General features: G+C 45.0%; 2 protein-coding genes across 2 annotated transcripts; both read left to right on the top strand.

The window, feature by feature from the left end:
* The first annotated feature begins 1677 nt into the window (after positions 1 to 1677).
* Positions 1678 to 11327, top strand: fhdc2 (FH2 domain containing 2). Its single transcript, XM_041944167.1, has 12 exons — positions 1678 to 1855; positions 2979 to 3559; positions 3661 to 3722; positions 5444 to 5546; positions 5816 to 5901; positions 6144 to 6244; positions 6511 to 6581; positions 6805 to 6912; positions 7464 to 7534; positions 7999 to 8116; positions 8278 to 8442; positions 8551 to 11327. Exons 2-12 carry the CDS (start codon positions 3101 to 3103, stop codon positions 10498 to 10500), a joined length of 3294 nt encoding a protein of 1097 aa, XP_041800101.1. The 5' UTR covers positions 1678 to 1855; positions 2979 to 3100; the 3' UTR covers positions 10501 to 11327.
* A 2260-nt stretch (positions 11328 to 13587) lies between these two features.
* Positions 13588 to 17301, top strand: rhogd (ras homolog gene family, member Gd). The gene is made up of 2 exons (XM_041943661.1): positions 13588 to 13634; positions 14251 to 17301. Exon 2 carries the CDS (start codon positions 14280 to 14282, stop codon positions 14853 to 14855), a length of 576 nt encoding a protein of 191 aa, XP_041799595.1. The 5' UTR covers positions 13588 to 13634; positions 14251 to 14279; the 3' UTR covers positions 14856 to 17301.
* The last annotated feature ends 4946 nt before the right edge of the window (positions 17302 to 22247 follow it).

Here is a 22247-nt window from a genome sequence, read left to right on the forward strand (position 1 = left end):
TTTCTTTACATCCGGATTCATTTCTGCAGCGTGAAAAGCCAATTGCAGCAGAGGTCACTGTACAGAATCTGATCACCGTAGCAAAAGTAAAACAAATGCCATTTTTGTGTGTGTGTGCGTGTGTGCACCTATGATTATGTGTGTGTACTATAGGGGAGGAAGGAGCTAATAGCCTTCACCTTTACGTAAGCCCTCTGGGACTTCAAAGCAACATTAAGAAGGAGAGATGGTGAGGGGCTAATGATCGCTGCATGGCTGCAACTGCCCCGACACACTAAGGGCGGAGCATCTAAAGACTTGCTGCTGCCGGGGTCTCATGTGTTAATCCTTATTTGAGAGGAAGAGGTAGCAGATTTCCTCCAGGCATCAAAGAAGCGTCACGCTCATGATCCACCGATTTTAAGAGGTTTCCTTGAATGCTGGATCAGGGAAAACTGCTACCTCTCACCTGCGCAGCACAATTCAACTTAAATGCATGGATTCCCCCTCACGCTCGCGACAGGCTCACACACAAATGTTACACATGAACACCCTCATTCACATTTATTCATTGAGGAACGGGCCAAGCGATGCACAGGCTCTGCAGCTCACTGTTATGCAAAGGGCGCACCAGCTGGGAGTGGGCTTGTAAACACATCACAGACTGACCTCGCAATTTAAGTGTCTTGGTGAAACAAGTGAGAGATGCCAAGTTAACTCCTTACTATTCATTAATCACTGTCGCAATGTCCGTGCAGCACAAATGCTGGCATAATATGTGGAATTGTGCGGGGTTGTTCTGGGCCTTTATGGACTATAAAGCTGCCGTCTCTCAACAGTGGCATTTCCTTGTATTCTGAGGAGTGCACTGTACTCTGAGAAGTGAGTGACTGAATAGAAAGTGAAGTTTCCTGAGAGAGGTTTATTCTGGCACGGGCACACTATAACATGCCCCGCTGCACAGGCACAACAATAGCCAGATCTTTGGGGTCGTAACCCCTTAATTACCGCAGAGCCCAGAAGTGATGACGACTGCCTGTCAGCTGGGCCTGTGAGAGGGGCTACCTGAGCCGGACTCGGAAGCACCAGGTGACATGGGCCAGGAGCGCACCAGTACACCGGATAAAAGGTCGGTGTTATGGGTCCACATCCTAGCACCTGGGCCATTTCAGCACCCCAGCGGGGCTTCTGGTCTCTTGGCTTTCACATACGCCCTGTTCTCGGTTCAGGGAGGAGATGTGGACATCTTTTCCCATGTCTGAGAGCCATCTGCTCCGTCTCTCAGGTTCTCAATAGCATGCTCTTCTTAGCTTGATCAAGGCCTTCTGCACCAATTACAGATCACAGTCCTGCCCACTGTGATGACAGCTTGAAATAGAGACTCGAGTTGTCAGTGCAACTCCTGACAGCAAGCTTTCATGTACAATCTTATCTGGACTTGGCAAACATTATTGTAAGAGCATTATATGAAGCTATTAAAACAATTACTGCGACAGATGTAAGAAATACAGCAATGTAAATATGAGGGTTAGTGATTATGCTGAAGATCTGAAAGTAGACTACAGTGAAGATCGAGAGTGTTCCGCCACCTGAAAACCCTAAATCCGCCCATGGGAAAACTGGGAGGACACAACAAGGCATATCAGGGTGCGAGTGCGCGCCTGCGCGTTCCCGATTAACTGTGTGGAAGTTTCTAAGTTGAGGAAGGACTGGAGCGAGTGCTGCGGCGCAAGTCACCGGGATAAAAGAGGCACAGCAAACAAAAAACCGGGGATGGAGGCGAGGGTTTATTAAAGTTTCCTTCAAAATTAACCCGCCGGCTCTTGTTGGTGTCTGTGGGCTCACCTCGCCGGAGGAGTGGAGTCGTCAGCGGCAGGTAGGTGAAATATCCTCACCGGGTTGTCCCGAATCAGAGATGTGGGAATCACGCCAACAATGTTTTATTGACCTTTAATTGAGCAATATTCAATGTCAGTTAAAGCTGAAGTTCACAGGAATAAACCAGCGGGTTTTGTCTTAAACAAAATGTCAACATGAAAAAGTCTCTTGAATCTCCTGAATAAGTTCTCATAGCTGACGTTAATTTGTGTTGTTTTTTTTAAATTTGATTGATTTAATTCACCTTCCACGTCGCTTCTCGTCTCTTCCGCCGAGCTCCTCGGCTCCAGTAGTTGATAGAAAAGGTTTTTTTCCTGCTCGTCCGGATCCAGCCGTCATTAAATGATGGAGGCTGAGATCACCGGCCGCGGCTTTTGCAGCGCGCTCGTGCGGCGCTCGCGGGAACAGCCTCGCGATCAGACTCATCCCTGCCACCCAAGACTTGTGATTCACGTTAGGAGCGCGAGGGAGGACGAGAGGATGTGTTCCTGGCCAAACGCAGAGCCATTTCACGATTAAAGACTTTCCCTCGAACCAGACACCTGAAACCTCTGACTCATTCCTAATTGCATTACTAATCCTGTTGAAAACTTGCTGGTGCAAGTGTGTGCAACCAGCTCTCAGATGTTAACCTCCCATAACGAGGGGAAGAATATTTAAAGTGAGGATTTCTGAAGCTGCAGACCCCTCTATTTCTCTGCTTTGTGGTTAACTGTGCATCTCGCCCTGCCTGTGGTGCCTCCATATATTCTAATTAGAAGGGAGAGGGTGGTGGAGGTGCGTGTGCATGCAGCGAGGTGAAACTGAACAGGATGGGACAAGCTGTTCAAACAGCCTGCAGAGGAGGGAGAGCTCATCTTGCTCAGCTAGTACTTTCCCCACAACGCCTTGAACTTCCACGGAGAGTTGAACCAGAGGTTACATTTTTAGCTCCGACTACTCGTTACACCAGTCAGTGCACAGAACTCGAGCTAATGAAAGGAGAAGTAAGGCCAGGTGTCAGTCGGCTCAGGTGAGGTCATCGGCCTCGGTTAAAGCTGCCTGACAGGCTCGCTGTTGCAACACTCTTTCTGCGCTCAATAATGTCTGAGATAAGATTTTCTTGTTGTCTCGTTTCCTAGGCTGGAGTTATTGATGGACCTTTGAACTAGAGCTCACTGGAAACTGGAGAGACGTCACTGACGGCGTGAGGACAGACCCTTCGCCCACTGTCAACCCTCCCTCTTAAACCCAGACAGCCTCTATGCTCATCAACCTGACTGTGGCCATCAAGGAGTCTCGTGCCTTTCATGGAACACAGCTTGCCCTTCCCGCCGCTGCCCCAGACGCTGTGGAAGTGACAGCCATGGATTCGCATCCGGTGCTGGTCGCCCCTCCGCCACCTCCGCCTCCGCCCCCTCCTCCTCCGCCCCCACCTCCGCCGGCGTCCTCCTCTTCCTCCTCGCCGTTCAGCCGGGCTGACAGTGCCCGTCGGAGCCGGCTGAGGAAGCTGAACTGGGAGCGTATCCCCAAGGAGAAGGTGGAGGGGAGGAAGAGCGTGTGGAGCGGGGCGGCGCCGGGCGAGGACGAGTTCCCCATAGACCTCCATTCTCTGGATGAGCTGTTTGGTCAGAAGGACAGCAAGCCTCAGGACAGAACCAGCACCCTGCGACGCAGGTCTGCTCTGCTGCGCTGCAGATCCCCCCAGGACAGCTCAGAAGAGGTCAGATCACAGGGAGAGCTGTGGTGTTTTTAAGTCATGTGTAAAGATGGTGAGACTTCTTGAACTTTTCTTCCTCTTAATTGTCCTTTGCCTCTTCACAGATCTCCCTGCTGGACTCCAAGCGCAGTATGAACATTGGAATATTTCTACGCCAGTTCAAGATGTAAGCTTCTTTATTCTTAACTAGAGTTGATGAATCGATTAGGGGATCAAACTTGAGGATGTGCTGCTTTTTTCTGTTTCACATCATAGTCAATTGAATATCTGTGGGTTTGGACTGTTGGCCAGACAAAACGAGACATTTTCAGAATTCACATTAAGCTTTGAAAAATTATATCGGACGTATTTTTTCTCTATTTTATTATCATTTCATGGACAAAGCAATTAGTTGATCAGTCAAGATAGTGATCGGCAGACTAATTGATAATGAAAATGATCTTAAATTACAGTTTAGCACACTTGAACAGTTTCAGCTTTTAGCCCTTTGGTCTGCACATCAATCAAAACTGAAGGCAGCTTTAAGAGCAGGAAAGAGAAGTGTGTGCGACTGTGCCCAGGGGAACAGCACTTCACTCGAGTCGAGCTGTGGAGAGTGTGGTCATACATCAGACGTGGGTGGGAAGTGTCAGAAGTGTGAAGAGAGGAGAGGATGTCTGGTGTCGGGGAGGGGACACAAGTGTATTGCAGGGGACAGGTGCAGGGGAGGGAGTGCTCTGAGTGGCGGAACTGGGGTCTTGAAGCAGGGTGGTGGGCTAGTGGCCGTGTATAGCCCTAGGAGTCAGAGTTGACACCTGCTGATGCCCTTAAAGAGTGTCTATGTTAAAACTACCCCCTATGGAGACAGACCCCACCGGTGGCTTGTCAAATTCATCCATCCCCTGAAGCCTGTTTAGCATGTTTTCCCACCTCTAACAAAGCTGCACATCTTGTAATGAGTCGGGCCGCTCTGTAATCGTTAAAGCCCACGTACATGCCGTTTAATGTCTTAAACATTCTGATTCATGTTTCCAAAACCGTGACGTGTCCTAACAATTGCAGGTCGATGTAATGACAAAGACGCTGAAAAGAAGTGCTGAGTTCGCTGTATTGTCGTGCCTCCACGTGTGCATGAAAGGTGCACGGAGGCTCAATTGTGCGTCTTTCAACTGAACAGCGGTTCTCTCCTTAAACCAGATCTGTCAAGACTTGTAGGGAAAGCCATTATGTTAAAACAGCCTCTTGAGTACACAAACATTTGTCTAGTTGGGAGCTTATTTGCCCTCTGTTCTAAACACAGACGTGCTGCTGTTGAAATGTGGGTGTAGTTTAAACAAAATATGGTTTTATATTGTCAGACATCAACGTCTGACACGTCCACTTCGCTCTTTATTATGGGATAAGTCTATTTATAGGCTATTTAGGTCAGCATTTTGTTTACAATAGAACTATTCTAACACACAATGAGAGGGTTAAACCGCGTCTCCGTTTTGACATTCCCATGAAAAATACTTTAGCCTCAGCCTGGCTTAGATGTCTTCATGTGCAGACCCTCAACTGCTGGAATAGAGGACAGATGTGTCACTCAGAGGAAGTAAGTCAGAGGTCAAACAGTCAGTTCAATTTCTGCTCTTTCACCTTGACATCCCCAAGGCCTTTCCCCGGCACGTCTGCTTTTTATTTGCCCAGTGGATATGCCACTTTGTGTCGCCAGCGTGGCGTCAATCAACCCTCTCTCCCCAACACTGCGACTGATAAGAGCGGGATAAGCCTCAATATTGTGTGATCAAGGCAAAACAAAGAGCAGATACTGCTCATAACGTGAGTTTTCTCAGGGTGGGTGTCTGAACACCCCCATCGCATGTCAGCAGTGTTGTCGTATCTGAAATGTGCTGTTCTCTTCCGCAGGCCCGCTAAGGAGATAGTTGAGGATATCAGGCAGGGTGCCGGGGACCGTTACGGAGCGGAGAAGCTCACAGAGCTCTGCAAATTGCTGCCCGACAATGACGAGGTGAAGTGGCCTTTTTTTGGCGTACAAATACAACAGTGACAATCCCCTCCCTCCCCTCCCTCTTCTCTCACTCATCATCTGGCTCTGGTTAGGATAATCAAAAGTTTGCCATTACACCATGTCGTATGATGTGGTCTGTTTCCGCAGAGGGGCCGCACTGAAAGATATTGGAATTGACTGTTAACGGCATGTTAGTTTCAGTACTCCAGGTTTTTCTTTTTCAATCAAGGCTGCTTTCCTGATTTCACTGAGCATCTGTTCTCTCTCAGGAGTCTCGCCTGAGGAGGTTCGGTGGGGAGCGGAGCTGGCTTGGAGAGCCTGATCTTTTCATCCTGCTCTTGGTGGAAGTCCCCAGGTACACCCTCAGTCCTAGACTGGATACACTTACCAAAAACACCCTCAGCACTTTCCAACTGACTGTTTTCTTTAAAATTGCCCTTTTTCCTGTTTATCTGTATGTGACACTTGTCCTGCTCACATGCTTCACTCTGTGATGACGTGTGTTTGTTTAACTGATGATTGATCGCGAGTGCCTTTTTGTCTCCGTCATCACTCACCCCCATCCATCCATCCATCCGTCTGTCCCTCTTCCATTAGTTTTCGGCTCCGTCTGGATGCTATGATCCTGCAACAAGAGTTCGACCCTGCCGTGACCTCTCTGTGTGTGGCAGCCAGATGTCTGAGGGAGGCGGCCAGAGGTAACATTATCAGCAGGGAGTTGTGTACTTCCTTTGAAATGCTCCTCTTCAGAATTAGCCTGGAGTGGTAAAATTTGGACCCAGAATGTGATGGTTTAGGAGAAGCCTGCTATCAGTTCTGTGTAGAAGTGAAGTTCACCAGTCAGCTTGAGACACAAAGTTGCTGACTCATGTTAAGGCCTTGAAGTCCACTGCATACACATTAATACTCATCATTTCTCAACCTTGAGGATCTGTATTGAATCTCTTGTTTTTGACTCTCCTAGAACTGCTGAGCTGTCCTGAATTACACTCCATCCTTCGTTTGGTGCTGAAAGCGGGGAACTATATGAATGCTGTGAGTGGTTCTTTATTTTATTTGTTTCCCTCCCTTTTCTTCAGCCTGACAAAGCAGAATCAGTCCTTTTATCTGTGTATAATACACCAGCCGTTATGGGCTCTGGGAGTGTGTTCAGGGACGTCACTCTGACTGTGCACCTGGGTTTTGTATCATTGTTTGTTTAAAGTTGTCACATGTCGTGTGCGTATATGTTTTTCTGACCTTGCATGTGGCTTCTCAGGGTGGATATGCAGGGAATGCCGCTGGCTTCCGGATTTCATCGCTGCTCAAGCTGGCTGACACCAAAGCCAACAAACCTGGCATGAATCTGCTGCATTTTGTAGCCATGGTAAGATCTGAAATTTTAGGTGTTGCAAGAAAAATCCTATAATATCCAACAGGCACTGAATTAAATAACAGCAATAAAAGTTTGTTCAATAGAGGGGAGACGAAGTATAACCTCCTTATTCAGAAATAAGGGAAAACAGCTGTTTATATGGCAGCCACTTCTCTTCTAAAAATGTAATCACTGTGCTTGTTCTAGTTTTTGCACAAAGCAACTAAGAGTTCATTTGCAAGAACAGATAAACAGCATTCTTGTATTGCTGTGACTGCATAATGGGATCGGGTTCGATTCACCAGAACACTACTTTGATTGATATTCTCAGAAGCGCATTAAAAAAATACACAATTTATGGAAAAAAGTTAAAACAGAGTTATCTGTTTTTGCAAATGAGCCCTTCTATCGTTTCTGACCACGAAGCGTTTATAGAACAGTAGCCGCTCATAACCCTCAAGCCAGACTGCTCCACAGAGCATATGATTTTGTCAACATTCGCAAATGACGTGTTGCCTCTTTTGAAACAATAGCTGGATAATCATTTGTGTTTGTCTCCACAGGAAGCTGTGAAAAAGGACCAGAGTTTACTGTCATTTCCCAGCCAACTAGGCCATGTTGCCTCCGCCTCCAGGTCAGTGTCTTCCCAAAACTCAGAGAGCCATCCGATCGTACAGTAACTGCGCCTGAGCCAATATACAAGCCCTGATTAATAACAGCGCTGCACCCCAACAGGCTGCTAAAACAAACGTAATGTAAATCTATCGCTCTCTTGTATCAGAACAAGGCGCCCAGCTGTTAGCAATAGCAAGCTGCCTGAGTGAAAGTGGGTCATGACAACATTGATACTCCAAGCCAATATTTAAGCTCTGCTGGAGAGTTTCTCTGCTAGGTGCAAAGAAACGACCAGCCTTATTCTGCCTTTAAAAGTAAAGAATATCACACATGCACTGCAATCTTTTTTTTGTGCATATAAATTGACACAACTCAAAGAGTCCATTAAGAAATAATAATGAGAGCTTTCTCAAGAAATGCTACACAGCTACTTCCGTAGAGTTCTTACTTTAATTATATTTATATGTCTGCTCCTTTCTACAGGTTGTGTGAGGAGTCTGTGTTGGAGGACTTATCCAAGCTAAAAAGCAGAGTGGTGGCCCTCAAGGCAAACATCCAGACTGAGGCAGAGATTCAGCAGCATACACAACCTTTCCTAGAGGTATAAAACATAGTCTGTAACATATGAAAACGTTCTCTAATGGTTTACAGTCAAGTAAACCCAGAATTGTTTTTGGTGGGGTTGTGGATATATATGCACAGGAATCCAAATGCAGAGACCTTGTTTGAAAAGATGACTGTGTAAACTGTTCCTGTGTGCAGATGGCTGAGGAGCGTCTGAAGGAGGCGGAGGATGAGGTGGAGGGCATGAGGATGTCTAGTCAGGCTCTGGTGGAGTTTTTCTGTGAAGATGACAACACCTTCAAACTGGAGGAGGCTTGCAGGGTCTTCCATTTGTTTTGCCACCGCTTCCAAAAAGCTGTTCAGGTTAGATTTAGAAATTGCTGAAAATATATGTTAATAAAAATGGAGATTGTCGAAAAGCTCAGCACTAAGAGTCACTGAAAAACAAACGATTCCTTCCCTTTGCTACAGGAGAATGCAGAGCGGGAGCTGAAGGAGCAGAAACGCCTGGAGCGTCAACGTGAGATGGGGGAAAAGCGTCGCTCTCTCGCTGTCTGTACGGGGCTGGACCAGGGCCTCAGCCTTGCCAGAGAGCCCGAGAGTCAGGAGAACCAAGACGAGCTGGAGAAACTCCTCGAGAAGAACTTGAGCTACACGTGGAGCCGACGTAGCCTGAGAAGCTCTGACTCCCGCAGACTTTCCCAACACCTGCACAATGATACCCATCTCCATAACCAGCTCAAGGGCTTCCCTGAGCTGGGCAGCAGCCCCACGTCAACCAGTTATCATTCTAACAGCTCCTCGGACCATGAGACCACCGCTGCGCTTTGTAGCTCCCCAGAGACTGATGGCACATGTTCCCCTGTTGACCAAGAACCAGTTCCGAGTAGAGGGAGCAGATCTCGGCACAGCCAAGCAACCAGCAGCAGCACTGGCGCAGTTCAGGACTCGCACGTTGCCATGTTTAGTCATTCTCAGCATGGGCGGGCCTTCACAGTCAAGCAACAAGGGCCTGAGAGCATTTCCTATTTGCTGCAAGGCCAACCGAAGGCAACAGGTCTTGGAAAAGAAGCAGAGTCCTCACATGAACACATGGTTTCTATGACCATGGAATCTCCACCTACTTCCTGTACAAACTCCGCTGCTATACCCACTGATACACCTGCCCTTTCTGCTAAAAGGCAGACCACCACTCATAGACATAGGTTTGGCCTGCCAGTGACAGACAATACTCGCCCTGTTAAGAGTAAATCTAGCGGCTCTTGTTTTGATGAGTCTGCACCTCAGTCTCTCCATACAAGTGGAATACTTTCCCACAGTGACACCGGGGCTGCGTCATTAAGGTACCAGGGATCTGAGAGCCAATCGCATTCACCTGTAAATGCTCCAGAGAGGGTCCAGTCACAACCACAGGCAAGAGACACAACCACCATAACAACAAGTGCTGTGATGCCTGATGCAGGTTTAACAAAGCACACTGACACTGAAGGGGCGTCCACACCTGTGGAGGAGAACTGGATGCCCTCCAGTCTACCAGAGTTCAGCAAATCACAGCCAGAGGAGTATTCTGACTTACCCAGTCCAGAGAGGGAGACGACAAGGTCGTACTCTCGTGTGGGTGAAACCCTGGAGTGCCACACTCTGGTGAAAGGCCTCCGGTCCTATGACGCCTTGTCACCCCCAACCTCCCCGCTCCCACGACCTACGCCGAGCCTCTGCTCCAAGTGGAGGAAAGAGAGGGAGGTTGACCTTCGAGAGGGGACAACTCCAGGGTCTCCTACATCAAAGGAGGAGGCTCGAACCATGAAGATCCCTGTGCGTAGTGGAATAGGGGCCAAAAGGGGACTTGTGTCACGTGCGGGACCTTCCAATAGCACGGGCATTCCCAGAGTGCGCTCCAAAACTGAGCCTCTAAATGGAGCTCCAACCCCTGCTAACCCACCCACCCCCAGCCGGCTGTCTACACCTCGCAGCGTATCCATGCGTTCGTCTCCTATCACACGGCCTGCTGCTGTTCAGACAGAGGTGAAACGCAGTAGTAGCACAAGGGAGAGGACTGTAAGTGAGCAACAGACTCCAGGAAAGCCCACCTTGACCCGCAGGGCCTCTGACAGATCCTTACCAGAAAAAGTCTCAGGCAGCACCCAGCCAGCCTTCATCAGAGGAACTCCTCTCCGTGTGTCAAAACGACTTGCCCCGAACTCTGAGACTCAGGCGCCCCCTCAGCCTCGCACTGCCCACAGCCCGTCCTCCGCCACGGCCAAGACCATCCGCACAGCTGTCATATCTGCCGCCCGAAACAAGACTGCGAAGACAACGAGCACAAGTGCCCCTCCTGCTAGCTCTAAAATCCCCACGGCTTCACGGATACCTGGTCCCAAAATGCCTCGAGCTGCTGCAGCTCAGCCGCTGTGGAGGTGATGGAAGTGGACATGCTTGCACTGTGCAGTTTTTTCACACTTTCAATGCCTTTATGGATTTCAGTCTAATATATACAGTGTGGGTATTCATAAGGACTGTGAGCCATCAGTCATATGTCTCAGTTTCTAGGTCGTCTAAATTCAACTTGTATGAAATTTGTTTGTAGTTCTGAGTGCTTTAGGTTCTACATACACAAGAGGGAGCTGCACTGGGAGCATTGGGGACATTTAATTTCATATGCTATATCCCATAGCAGAGAAGTAGATCCTCCAAATCCTACCTCTTTTTACACTCTTTTGTGTCCTTTGCGGGCAATAGGACACAACAAGAACACCCATCTTACAGTAACGTTTCATATGTAGAACAGGTTAATTCACAACAGTAAAACACATGCAAGTGACATTACTCTGTGCGTAGTCCGTACAAGTGTGCTTCGAAAGAGTTGGAATTTGGGACACTGTTTCAATCTGTCTAGCATGAAAAAAATAGTGTTTTTTTTTTCTTTTTGCTTTAGGAAATTGTCCAAATGTTTTGAATACTGTGACCCTTCTGCTAAGTGATCATTGTGTTCTCACTCTTGGCTGTCTTACAGTCCGAACTGAACTCGGTACAATATTGAATTGTCCATCCTCTTGTTGAGAGGCCTCATCGTTCTGATGCACTTTACAAACTGAAGAAGAGGCCGCGAGAAGATGATTACTGTCGTTTTTATTTTATGTCAAAAGATTCTATAACTTTATAAAATTGAATAGCATTGGTTGTTATTCACTGTATTTTGTGAATTTATAAATAAGAGGAGATGAATAAAGACAGTGATTTAAATATTATCAGTGTCTGTCTCTGAAAAGGGCGCTCAACAGTTGTATGAAAAAGTATCTGTACTGTCGATTAAACAACAGATATCAATATACACACACATACACACAGCATCTGTTTAGTTTTGAGTTCAGGTGAGCACTTGTGCTGACAGCTGTAACTATCAAGGTCTCGACTCTTCCTCTTCAGTGACTGTTCTCACTTCTTGCTGTCCTCTGTCTTCTTGTCACCCTCATTTTTCTCCCTGAACTCCCTCTTGCTGCATCTCTTGACACAGTCACCCCCATCTCCGTCAGTGGCTGTTGTCATGGAAATGCTACAGACGTCCTGGGGAATCTCCTGGCAGAATAGTGGGGTGCAAGGGTTGGGGTGGAGGGTGACTGTGGGTGTAGGGTCCCAGTGGGAATTCTCTTTTTATAGGCTGCAGTGACGCCAGACCCTCTTGGGAAAGGCAATAAACCGGTGGTTCTTTGTGTTCTTGAGTGTCCGGTTGTCGGTCAGTGCTGGCCTCTTAACCTGCCTCAGTGTATAGAGGTGACATCATCAACGGGTCTCCAGGGGTGCAGGACAGAATAGTCTAAAGTGATCCCGCTTTTAGCTGCCTTCGTGTATTCTGCATTGATCTGAAAGCACTGGCTTAGTGAGAATAATGACTTGTCTGAAGGTGAATAAGTGATATATGGCCTTTAAGGCCAGTGCTAACCAAAGAGAAGATGACGTCCAAAAGACAGGAGGCAGGGTTGTTTAATGGCCTGTGTGTATGTGGGGTATGTATTTATACACAGTGACACACTGTGTCATTCAAAGTTGAGAATGCAGCAAGTTCAAGAGAAAGGGTCAAATCAGAGCAGAAAGTCTGATGGTGTCCATGCAGTCTGACTGCGAAATGTGAACAATCTGGTAAAATCAACCTCCCTCACTTACAGTGAGGCTGAGTGTTAGATTGATAGTAAAGTTTAGGGACACGGTTTTCAACAGCTGGCACTTTTGAGAGACAGGTTAGACATTCTGTGGTTTTTGCAAGGTATAAAGTATTTTTAAGTACTAATCGCTGCGACCAAGGGCTCACATTCATTGAAAATTAGGTTGTCTGATAGAACTTCCACTTGCAACTCTTTGCATTACTGAAACAGAAAAAAAGAAGGTGTTGGTTGCAGGAGAAGTCATCATGCCAAACTCCATTCATAAACCTAGAGAATATGACCTTGATGAGAGGCAAGATTTGTGGGTGACTGAGGATTTTTTCTGCATTGTAGGAGCAGTGGTGTTTTCTACTTCAATACAGTTTTGAGGTAGATGTACTTTAATGGAGTATTTCCATTTCTGGCTACTTTATCCTAATACTTACGTATAAATTTAAGTATCATATATTGTACTTTTAACTGCACATTGATTTGACACCTGTAGGTTTACAGATGAAGATTCTATCCAAAATACACATAAGATATGAAGCATTGATCAGCAGTGATCGGAAGGTCGGCAGTTCGATTCCCCCACCAGACTGGCAGAAAAATTTGGGTGTGGTGGAGTATCCCCTCCCCCTCCATTAGCCGGCTGATGTGCCCTTGAGCAAGGCACTTAACACCCCCCAACATGCTCCCCGGGCGCCTGATGCGGCAGCCCACTGCTCCTGTGTGTTTCACTGCATGTTGCATGTGTGTCTTTGAAACAGTGATGGGTGAAATGCAGAGAAATAATTTCCCAGTTTGGGATCAATAAAGTAAATAAAATTAAAAAAATAAATAAATAAAACAGTTACCCTGAGCTCCACTTCAACCAGCTACATTACACATACTGTGTATATGTTAGACACTCTGAAATGGGCCGTGCTGCATGAGTACTTTTGTTCCTAGTTAGATATTGAGTCTGTACAATTATAACTGTAGAACTTCCACTTGCAATGGAGTGTATTTGTATTTAGAGTAATACCACCCGTACTTACATGGAAGCCCTCAATACTTCCACATCACAAAAAATTGTCCTGTTATTTAGACATGATTTTCTTGGCAACACACATGCAGTTAAAGCTAGATGCAAAAGATGAGATTCATATAACGACAGTGCTGTTAACTTTCTCTTTTTATGTGCTTGTCCTGGATTCCGCACCTATTCTTTTCAACAAGTAAAAAAAAAAAAAGAACGGATAGCAGAACAGCTTAACACCGCCATCTAGCGTCAGACATACGACTGTTACAAAATAAAACTACAAGTACCAGTTTGCACTGTTTCCGTGTGTCGATTTTTACGTAATGGACAGCTCCCCGGATGCGGCTGTGATTGACTATACCAGGCAAAAAGAGATCGAAAGCCAAGTGGCGGTAAGTCACAAAATCCTTCTAAGTCAACTGTTACAGCAAGTTACTACTTATGAGACACCTATTAGAACAGAATAGATTTTTTAGGGTAACATATAGGGGGTTATCGGGCCAGGAATAGATCTTTTTGAGAAGTGGCTTGCCAATAAACTTTCAACTTGTTTGCTAACTAGCTAGCTTGTTAGCCACCAAATGCGCTAGTTCCTTAGCTTGGTGCTAGCCGCTGGGGGAACGCCTAGTATCAACAGTGCGAAATAATAAATGGCAGAGAATTGGCGTCTCACTTTCGATTCACTCGTTGTCCTTTGTTCAAGGGCAAATTCGAAAAACCTCCAAGAAGCGCTTATCGTTAATCAGTGGACGGATAAAACTAGCTAACCTAGGTAACATTAATTACGTCGATGTGCTAACGTCGGCGGTTAGCTCGTCTGCTAACAGTGTGAAAATCTAACTGTGAAAACACTCCTGTCTCAAAGTCACTGGGCGGCATTAGACCTTTGTCATTTAGAATTTAATGATCATCCCCCTTATCAGTGGCGGTGCAAAGCTTAGATTAGCCTCCTTGAGCGTTAAGCGTTGTAATTAGACGTTACCCAGGTGCTCTTTTTTCCGTTGTCAGGTGCTGCAGCCCCAGTGGTCGTAGGCAGGATGCAGACCATAAAGTGTGTGGTGGTGGGTGACGGGGCAGTGGGTAAAACCTGCCTACTCATCTCTTATACCACCAATGCCTTCCCTGAAGAGTACATTCCCACCGTGTTTGACAACTACAGCGCTCAGATGAGCGTGGACGGGCGCACTGTCAGCCTCAACCTGTGGGACACGGCAGGCCAGGAGGAATATGACCGCCTGCGCACTCTTTCCTACCCCCAAACCAATGTTTTCATCATCTGCTTTTCCATTGGCAGCCCCTCCAGCCATGCCAATGTCAGGCACAAGTGGCACCCTGAGGTGTCTCACCACTGCCCCAACGTGCCCATCCTGCTGGTGGGCACCAAGAGGGACCTGAGGGGCGATGCAGAAACAGTGAAGAAGCTGAAGGAGCAGGGCCTGACCCCTACCACCCAGCAGCAGGGCAACGGCCTGGCCAAGCAGATTGGGGCGGTTAAGTACATGGAGTGTTCTGCTCTGCTGCAGGATGGTGTCAGGGAGGTGTTTGCTGAAGCTGTGAGGGCAGTGTTGTATCCAGTAACGAAAAAGAACACCAAGAAGTGTGTGCTGTTGTAATAAATGGTTCCCAGATTTGGACTGTGGAGAGGGATGATGGAGATCCACAGATGCAAAGGAAGGCTGAGGAACAAAGGTCGTCATCTGGCTGCTTCGATACCACCTCCAGCAGTTTAGACTTTGTTTTCAGCTCCTCTGTTACTCCTCTCTTCCTTATTCATCTCCTGGAGGATTTCACTCCGTTGCCATCATCACCAAAGTGACTATGCCAAAATTGGGGCAACTGACCGTATCTCCTCTATTTTTCTTACATTTTAACTTTTGATATTTACACTTTTTTCCAATTTTACATCTGTTCTAGATTTATAGCTTCTCTGCTTTGCCTTATAAAATGCTGATCATGGTTGTCACAAGCCATAATAACATCCAAACCAACCAACCAAGCTACCCTGTTTGACTGGAGAGAAGAGATCTGCCTCTGTTCAGGTGGAGAAATAATGACTACCTCATACTCTCACCTAGGTTGCATCTCATGAGTCTCAAGCAGCGTCACCATCAAGATGCTTTGACTTGCTTATTTAGATGCAATAAACAGCCAAGTAGAGGGTGAACAAGTTTTAATTTCAAGCAGCTTGAGTCCAGACAAGGTGTGAAGACTACCGGACAAATGCCAGTACCCCATAACCAATATGCACAGATTAGAGGTTAAACTCTCGAGCTGCAGGTCCCATTGTGCTCAGTCTGGCATGTTAGAGCTGTCTGGCAGGCTGCCCTTCCAGCCTCTTGCACTTCTCTCTCACTGCCATGCATGGAAGAGTCAGTAGGCCTTTGAAGATAAGCCGGACCCATTAAAAGCAGCCGACCATTTGCCCTCTCCAGTAATAGAGGAGCAGGTGTCATAAGGCCTCTGCCAAATTAACCCACACTGGTACAGGATTCCTCGAGCTGACATATCAGGAAGTCATGTTGTAGTAGAGCTCTCCTCTGTCTACGTCTTAACTCTTGAGGCTCGCACCGAGTGCCATTAAAACATGCCTAAGAATGACTTTTTGATGGAGTGGGGTCAAAGAGACTGTATTTTGTCTAATAATGTTGAATTTGTTCTGTAAATGATTTTTTTTTCCTCAAATGTTTTTAACCTACGAGTGCGGTTATGGCCAAAGTTGAATATATTTTTTGTAATAGCTTATGTCTATTTGATCAGTAAGATGTTTGTGTGTAATAGTTAATACTCAGATTTGATAAACCAGAACACCATAATGCACCCCTTGTCAATTACATCTTTGCCTTACATGTAAGGTCAGCAGACTATGACCACTGCATAATTGATTCAGTATAGCATATAATACCAAAATATGTTAAAACTGGCTTGTGCTAGGCTATATACACTTATTTTCCTATATTTCCTTGGTTAATGGAATATCATTTCATCTTCGAAGAAGCACCGTGTCATAGCTACCGACTTGATATTTTAAGTAAGGACTGTTAATCCACAATATGGAAGGAGCTTTTTATTTGGTCAGGTGCCTTATCTAAACCAAAGACCACAGTGCTCCTTTGTCAAACCCAGAGGTTCTCATAGTGACACAAGTGCCCTGAGACCTTTGAATGCGAGTCCAACCGACTGGGTTTCAGTTTTGTAATTTTTCAGAAGCTTTCTGCCTTAGTTCCTGCCAGTAAACACTCTTCTTGCAGTCCTTTTTGTAAGACACAGGTGCTAAACTGACATCTTGCGCGGCAAGTCTGTGTGCATTTGTGAAACGGAGCACATGAAACGGCGTGCTCGTGGCCCACAGCTCTTAACAGATTGTGGTTTACATCCCTGCAATTGCATGTTGCAGTGAGGGCAAGGCACAAGCACAACTTGCACATATAGTTAGCGAGAGCTGCGTTGGTGGAACGTGCCTTGTCACATCTGAAGATTTTTATATATTTTATAAAATATTTTTTTAGTAATGACTGGTTGCGAATTTGTGCTTACAGCTGCCAGTAATACCAGCAACCCTTTTACTATAGTTATTTTCATTTACTCACTCGAGCAGGGTGTATTATAAGTCAACCTAGATTGTGGCCCGTGTAAAGTCTAGAATAACCGAAGCGCAACACGAGCAGGAGATTTTGTGTAACAACAGTGATGCGGTTTGAGATCTGCCAAAGGATTTGTGAAAATTTCCAAGATAGGTGTATGGAGGGTTGAATGTAAGTGCATAATATGTCAAACTGTCAACTGTGGTGAGTTTTTTTTTTTTTTTTTTTTTTTTTTTAAATGCCGTGTCCTGATTTCACTCAGATAATGCTGTTGAAGTGGAACATACACCTGTGGACTCTGTCTGTGTCCTGGAGCTGTATGCTACCGTGTGCGTGGTACTACGCTTTTACACTGGGAACTTGATTTGTAGAAATCTGTTTGTAATTGTTTTATATATAACAAAAGCATATTTGTATAAATGAACTAACAGTGAAATGATTTTAAATTATGCCAAATAAAATGGTGGTTAAAACCAGACTCTTTGATGACGGGTGTTTTTCCATGCTGTTTTGTGATTTGACAAATTATCTCAAGTATTCCATATAATCAGCACATTACTGCATAGCTGCAAGCAAACAATGGAAGAATGAAGTCAAACTGATGCGTACAACAGAACTGAGTCACACATTTGCACTCAGCTACTCGTATTTTCAGCTCAGGAAACCACACTTTGTTTCCGTGGCACAGATATTGTAACTTTGTCTTTCATATTAATGACATTTCAATTCCCATGTCCGAACACTAGATGGACACAGCCCTCTAGCTCAGCTCTGTATTATTTAGAATGGGTACCATTTCTCACAGCCTGTTTTTTTTTCTCCTGTACATTTGGAGTTAATGGTCTATACCCATCCGGTTCTCAGGGCCATCACTCAACTTAGCAGACACCCACAAGTTCAATCAGTTGCGGGGCTTAAAAACTCGGCGCGCTGCTTACTCTGAAAAATTCCCCTGACCTTTATGGGTGGTGGCTCTGACAAATGACAGATGTGTTGAACTCCACCAAAGGCTCATTACAACATCACTGCAGCAACATTGAGTACCCATTTCCTCTGCGGTCTGTCTGAATGTTTACAACCACGACAATGCCGAATGCATTGTTGACAGCCTGTAAGTTTTTTTTACTGCCTATTTTGGGGCTTGTTATATTGTTTCAGTGATCTCTGCCAAGTATACGTTATAAAGGCATTCAGAAAAACAGTGGTGAGAGTAGTGTGATGTTTAAATAAGATAAGTAAAGGTTGAGCGAGTGTTGCAGTCTGCAATACACTTAACTGAGGCAGGTGGATTAATGCGACACGTGTCGGTTGAGGTGATCCATTTTTAGGAGAGTGAACTGTGAGAGGAGTGATGTGTACTGGACAGATTTCAGTTGTCTTAGAAATCTCTTTCTCCCATCCTCCTTCCCTTTTGTTTATAGTGTTTAAATGAGACCTGCGACCTGTTCTTTGTACATGGATATTTGAGTTTGACAAGTCCAAACCTGCAAAGTGCAGGCTTATCCACAGCTAGGTGGATCATGGCTGAGACTTTTTAGGTTGAACCCCAAACATGAACCCATTTTCAGCCACAAATGACTCCTGAAAAATTATAACAAAATACATTTTTTTAGATGAGAAATGGATGTAGTTGAGAAACCATTAGCAACCATCTTTTTTTTTTTTTTTCAGAATAAAGACTTAAACACCTACATATGCTTAAGTACTCAACAAAGTAAATTTCGTTTGGGATACTCTGACCAAAAGACATAAAGTCAACAAAAGATTTCTGACTATTAGTAAAATAATAAAGTCTGATAGAATGGGAAAGAAATAGCATGTAACTCTGGCATTATGATTACACTAAAATGTATTAATGTGCTTTCAGTTGCAGACTGGATTGAAACAGTTAACTATATCCATCAAATCTGAATATTTACACCAGTGGTGAATATTTACACCAGTGGAGTAAATATTCAGATCCTTTGCCTTTGCCTAAAGGTACTAACACCACACTGTCCAAACACTCTGTTAGAAGTAAAGTCCTGCTTTGAAACTGTTCCTTAAATTAAAGTATAATCTGGAAAAAAAGTAAAAGCTGTCAATGCAGAACAATGTCCTCTGAGACTGTAATACTTTTATATATGATATTATTAGATTATTATTACTCATGCATTAATGTAGAAGTAGAATTTTACTGTTTGCTGATGGAGCTCATTATAAACTATTTTGTAAGGGACTGAAATTAATGATTTTTTTCCTTATGGATTCCTCTGCTGATTATTTTCTCTGTATAGTGAGAAACGCGTCATAGAGCCCAAACTGACACCCTCACAGTGCTTTATCTAAGGGAAAGTCCCAAAAATCAACAACAAATTATTAAAAATAAAGTCAAATTACTGGAGCCGTCAAGTGCTTTTTCTTTAAAAATGTCTTAAATGATTATCAACATAGATGCCAATTTATTTTATACCATTCAATTAACTGATTAAGCCACTAATTATTTCAGCTGTACAAGTTTAAACTGTTGAGTAGTTTATTTTATAACAAAACATCATATCTTATAAGTCCTTTGTATGTTTTGTGCAATATTAATTTGTAAAGTAGTAACTAAAGCTGTCAGATAAATGGAGATAGATGTAGTGCAGACGAAGTGGCACAGAGAGAAAAGATTCAAGTAAAGTAATAGTACCTCAAATTTGTACCTAAGTACTGTACTTGTGTGAATGTACTTAGTTACTTTCCAACACTGTCTAATACAGCTAACAAGGTTTATTATCTGAACTCAGTTTTATAATAAATAATGCTGCATCTTAATTATCACACTGGGGAGAAACTCACTCAGTCGAGCACAAACATCACTAATAACATTTGCTCTTAATAAATAATTGTTTGACAGTAATGGATGTGTTGAAGCTGTGGAAACATTATGGGGCACGATGTAAAGCATAATAACCACGCTAACACATAAAATTTGACTTACCTCTGTGAGTCTGTTGCCCCAGTGCATTCTGGGAGGCTTCCCTACACGGCAACCTCATGTAAGTGCTGATCGCGGTTTTAACTTTCTACTCATGTTAACTTTATTTCAAAGTGAGTCCACAGCGTTCAAGATAGTGTCAACTGTGATGGACAAATGAAGCGGGGCCCTGTGCTCCACAGTTGTGTTTGTGGCAGACACCAAACCGAATGTGCGTTTAGTTCACTGCATGTGATGTGAATGCAGATGTTCTTCATGCTGCATAGTTACACAGTGAGCCCTGTGTTTGAGCATAGCAGGAGGTGAGATTTTCACCAGCAGATATCCTTTCAGTGAGTCATCAGTGTGGAGCGAGTGGGAGTGCTGGCCTCCGCCGGGACCTTGATCTCATCTCTGTCTATCGCTCCTCAATCTCCCTTGTTCCTTTCCTCCCTCTCACTGTCCGTTTGATGATGTGCTGGGTAAAGCCAAAAGGCCGGGCGGCTCCCGGCACTATTCAGTCAAGGAACTGGGGGAGATTCCTCTTCTTCTCCTTGTCTAAAGATGAAAAAGCAAAAGGCCTTGATCTAATAGGCGGCCCGCAGCTACACTGAGACTGAGAAAGCTGCGGTTCTGCATTCAAATCAAACTGTTCCAGCAGTAGGAGAGGGAAAATGAGATTGCGAAGGAACACAGGGGGGAGTGAAGGCCGTTGGCTGTGTTCGCAACAAAATAGGACTCCTCAGAGTGGAGGAGAAAGTGCGGTGCTGAGACAGTAATGGAAAGACAGGAAATGGGCAAACTGTACATAATGATGGAGTGGAGGGTTGTTTCAAATGTAAATTAGAGGATGGGTGAGAGGAGGAAAGGCTTATGGATAAAGAAAGACGGAGCAAGGTGACCCGACCTTTTTCTGCTTCCCAAGGGCACACATGGGCTCAGTGGCTGGTTTAAAGCAGGGCAGCTCAAAAGTGGGGTCTGGAGGCCAATTTGACCTGCCATGAGGTTTGATTTGGCCCGCCAGATGTTTCTAGTGGAAAAAAATGTAAATGATTTTTATAGAATTCTAATATAAATGTGCGCTTTGTATGCTGTTTTATTTTTTGTAAGGTAAAAATGTTGGATATCAAATGATTAATTATTTTTCTGAATTTGAGTGACACTCTGCACAGGAAGTCAGTCCATTAAGCTAATTTGGGATCCTGGAACTATTTTGCATCTTAACATGATTAAGTTCTAGCTCTGGCACTCGATGGGAAAAAGTCTTGGCACCCCTGGTTTAGAGGGATCACTTGGCATTTCGGAAAATATGCTTGTATGCTAAGATGACCGGCTACAGCCTGCAGTGAGTTAGCGTAGCTTTGCATAAAGAGTGGAAACAGGGAAACAGCTAGCATAGCACTTCTGAAGCAGACAAACCAAAACAGTCAGAGATACAATTATCTCTGACAATTTCTTGATTTTCTTACAGTAAAGACAAGACTGCCTTATAAAGCTACAACTTTTACTCTTCTGTTTTTCTACATATATATTATAGGTGGATTTTGCTACCTTTGGACAGAGTCAGGTTAGCTGTTTCCCCTGTTTCCCATCACGCTAAGCTAAGCTAAGCTAAGCTAAGCTAAGCTAAGCTAAGCTAACAAGCTACTGGCTGTAGCTTCATATTGAATGCACAGAAATGAGCGGTATCAATCTTCAAACCTAACTGCAAGAAAGAAAATAAACGTGTTACCTAAAGTAGCAAGCTGTTTCTTTAAATGAGCAGTTGATTGTATTGTTTGCATCGATGTTGCCCACAGCTCTGGGGATGGAGCCCAAATGAAGACCTTTAGGCTTTCAACTGCTATGAGAGTGTAAAGTGGGAAGTGAACAGATGAGAAGAGCAGAGCGAAGAACAGACACCCAGCTCTGCTCAAGTATTAATTATGTTGGTTTGCAGCTTGGAGGTGGGAAACCGCTGCCTCGGACTCACTGAGGCAACTGTGCTGGGAACAGAGAGTCCTCAAGTGCCCTCCCCACATTGTTGTTGCTCAAACCCCTCTTCTGAGTGCTTCTGAGGAAACAAACGCAGAATGAAATCCACAAGAGGCTGTTCACACGCTGTCGTTGGCTGATGTCTGTATCACCACAGCGGCGTGCCAGAGCAACTCAACTCTGACACTTTTCAGAAGCACGCTCACACCACTGCCGGACTGGAGTGATGATGTGAGAAAAGGGAAGAAAAAAAAGGAGGGATCTTTGTGGGACAAGCTGTGGTTGAATGTAAGTGAAAGCAATCGATGAGCTGACTTTGAGCTCGTTAAGATGGATGGGATGTACGACAGACCACACATGCAGAGCCTTTCACCCTTCCCAATTACCAGCTATATCTTTGGGTTTACGCTCTGTCTGAGCTGTCATAACCCTAAAAAGACAGCATGAAGCCAAACACTGTTAAGTCCAAACAAGCCACATTTCCGCATTCCACTCCATTCCCCTCTTTCCCT

This window comes from Chelmon rostratus, chromosome 9 (genome assembly GCF_017976325.1).
Source record: "Chelmon rostratus isolate fCheRos1 chromosome 9, fCheRos1.pri, whole genome shotgun sequence".
Classification (NCBI taxonomy): domain Eukaryota; kingdom Metazoa; phylum Chordata; class Actinopteri; order Chaetodontiformes; family Chaetodontidae; genus Chelmon; species Chelmon rostratus.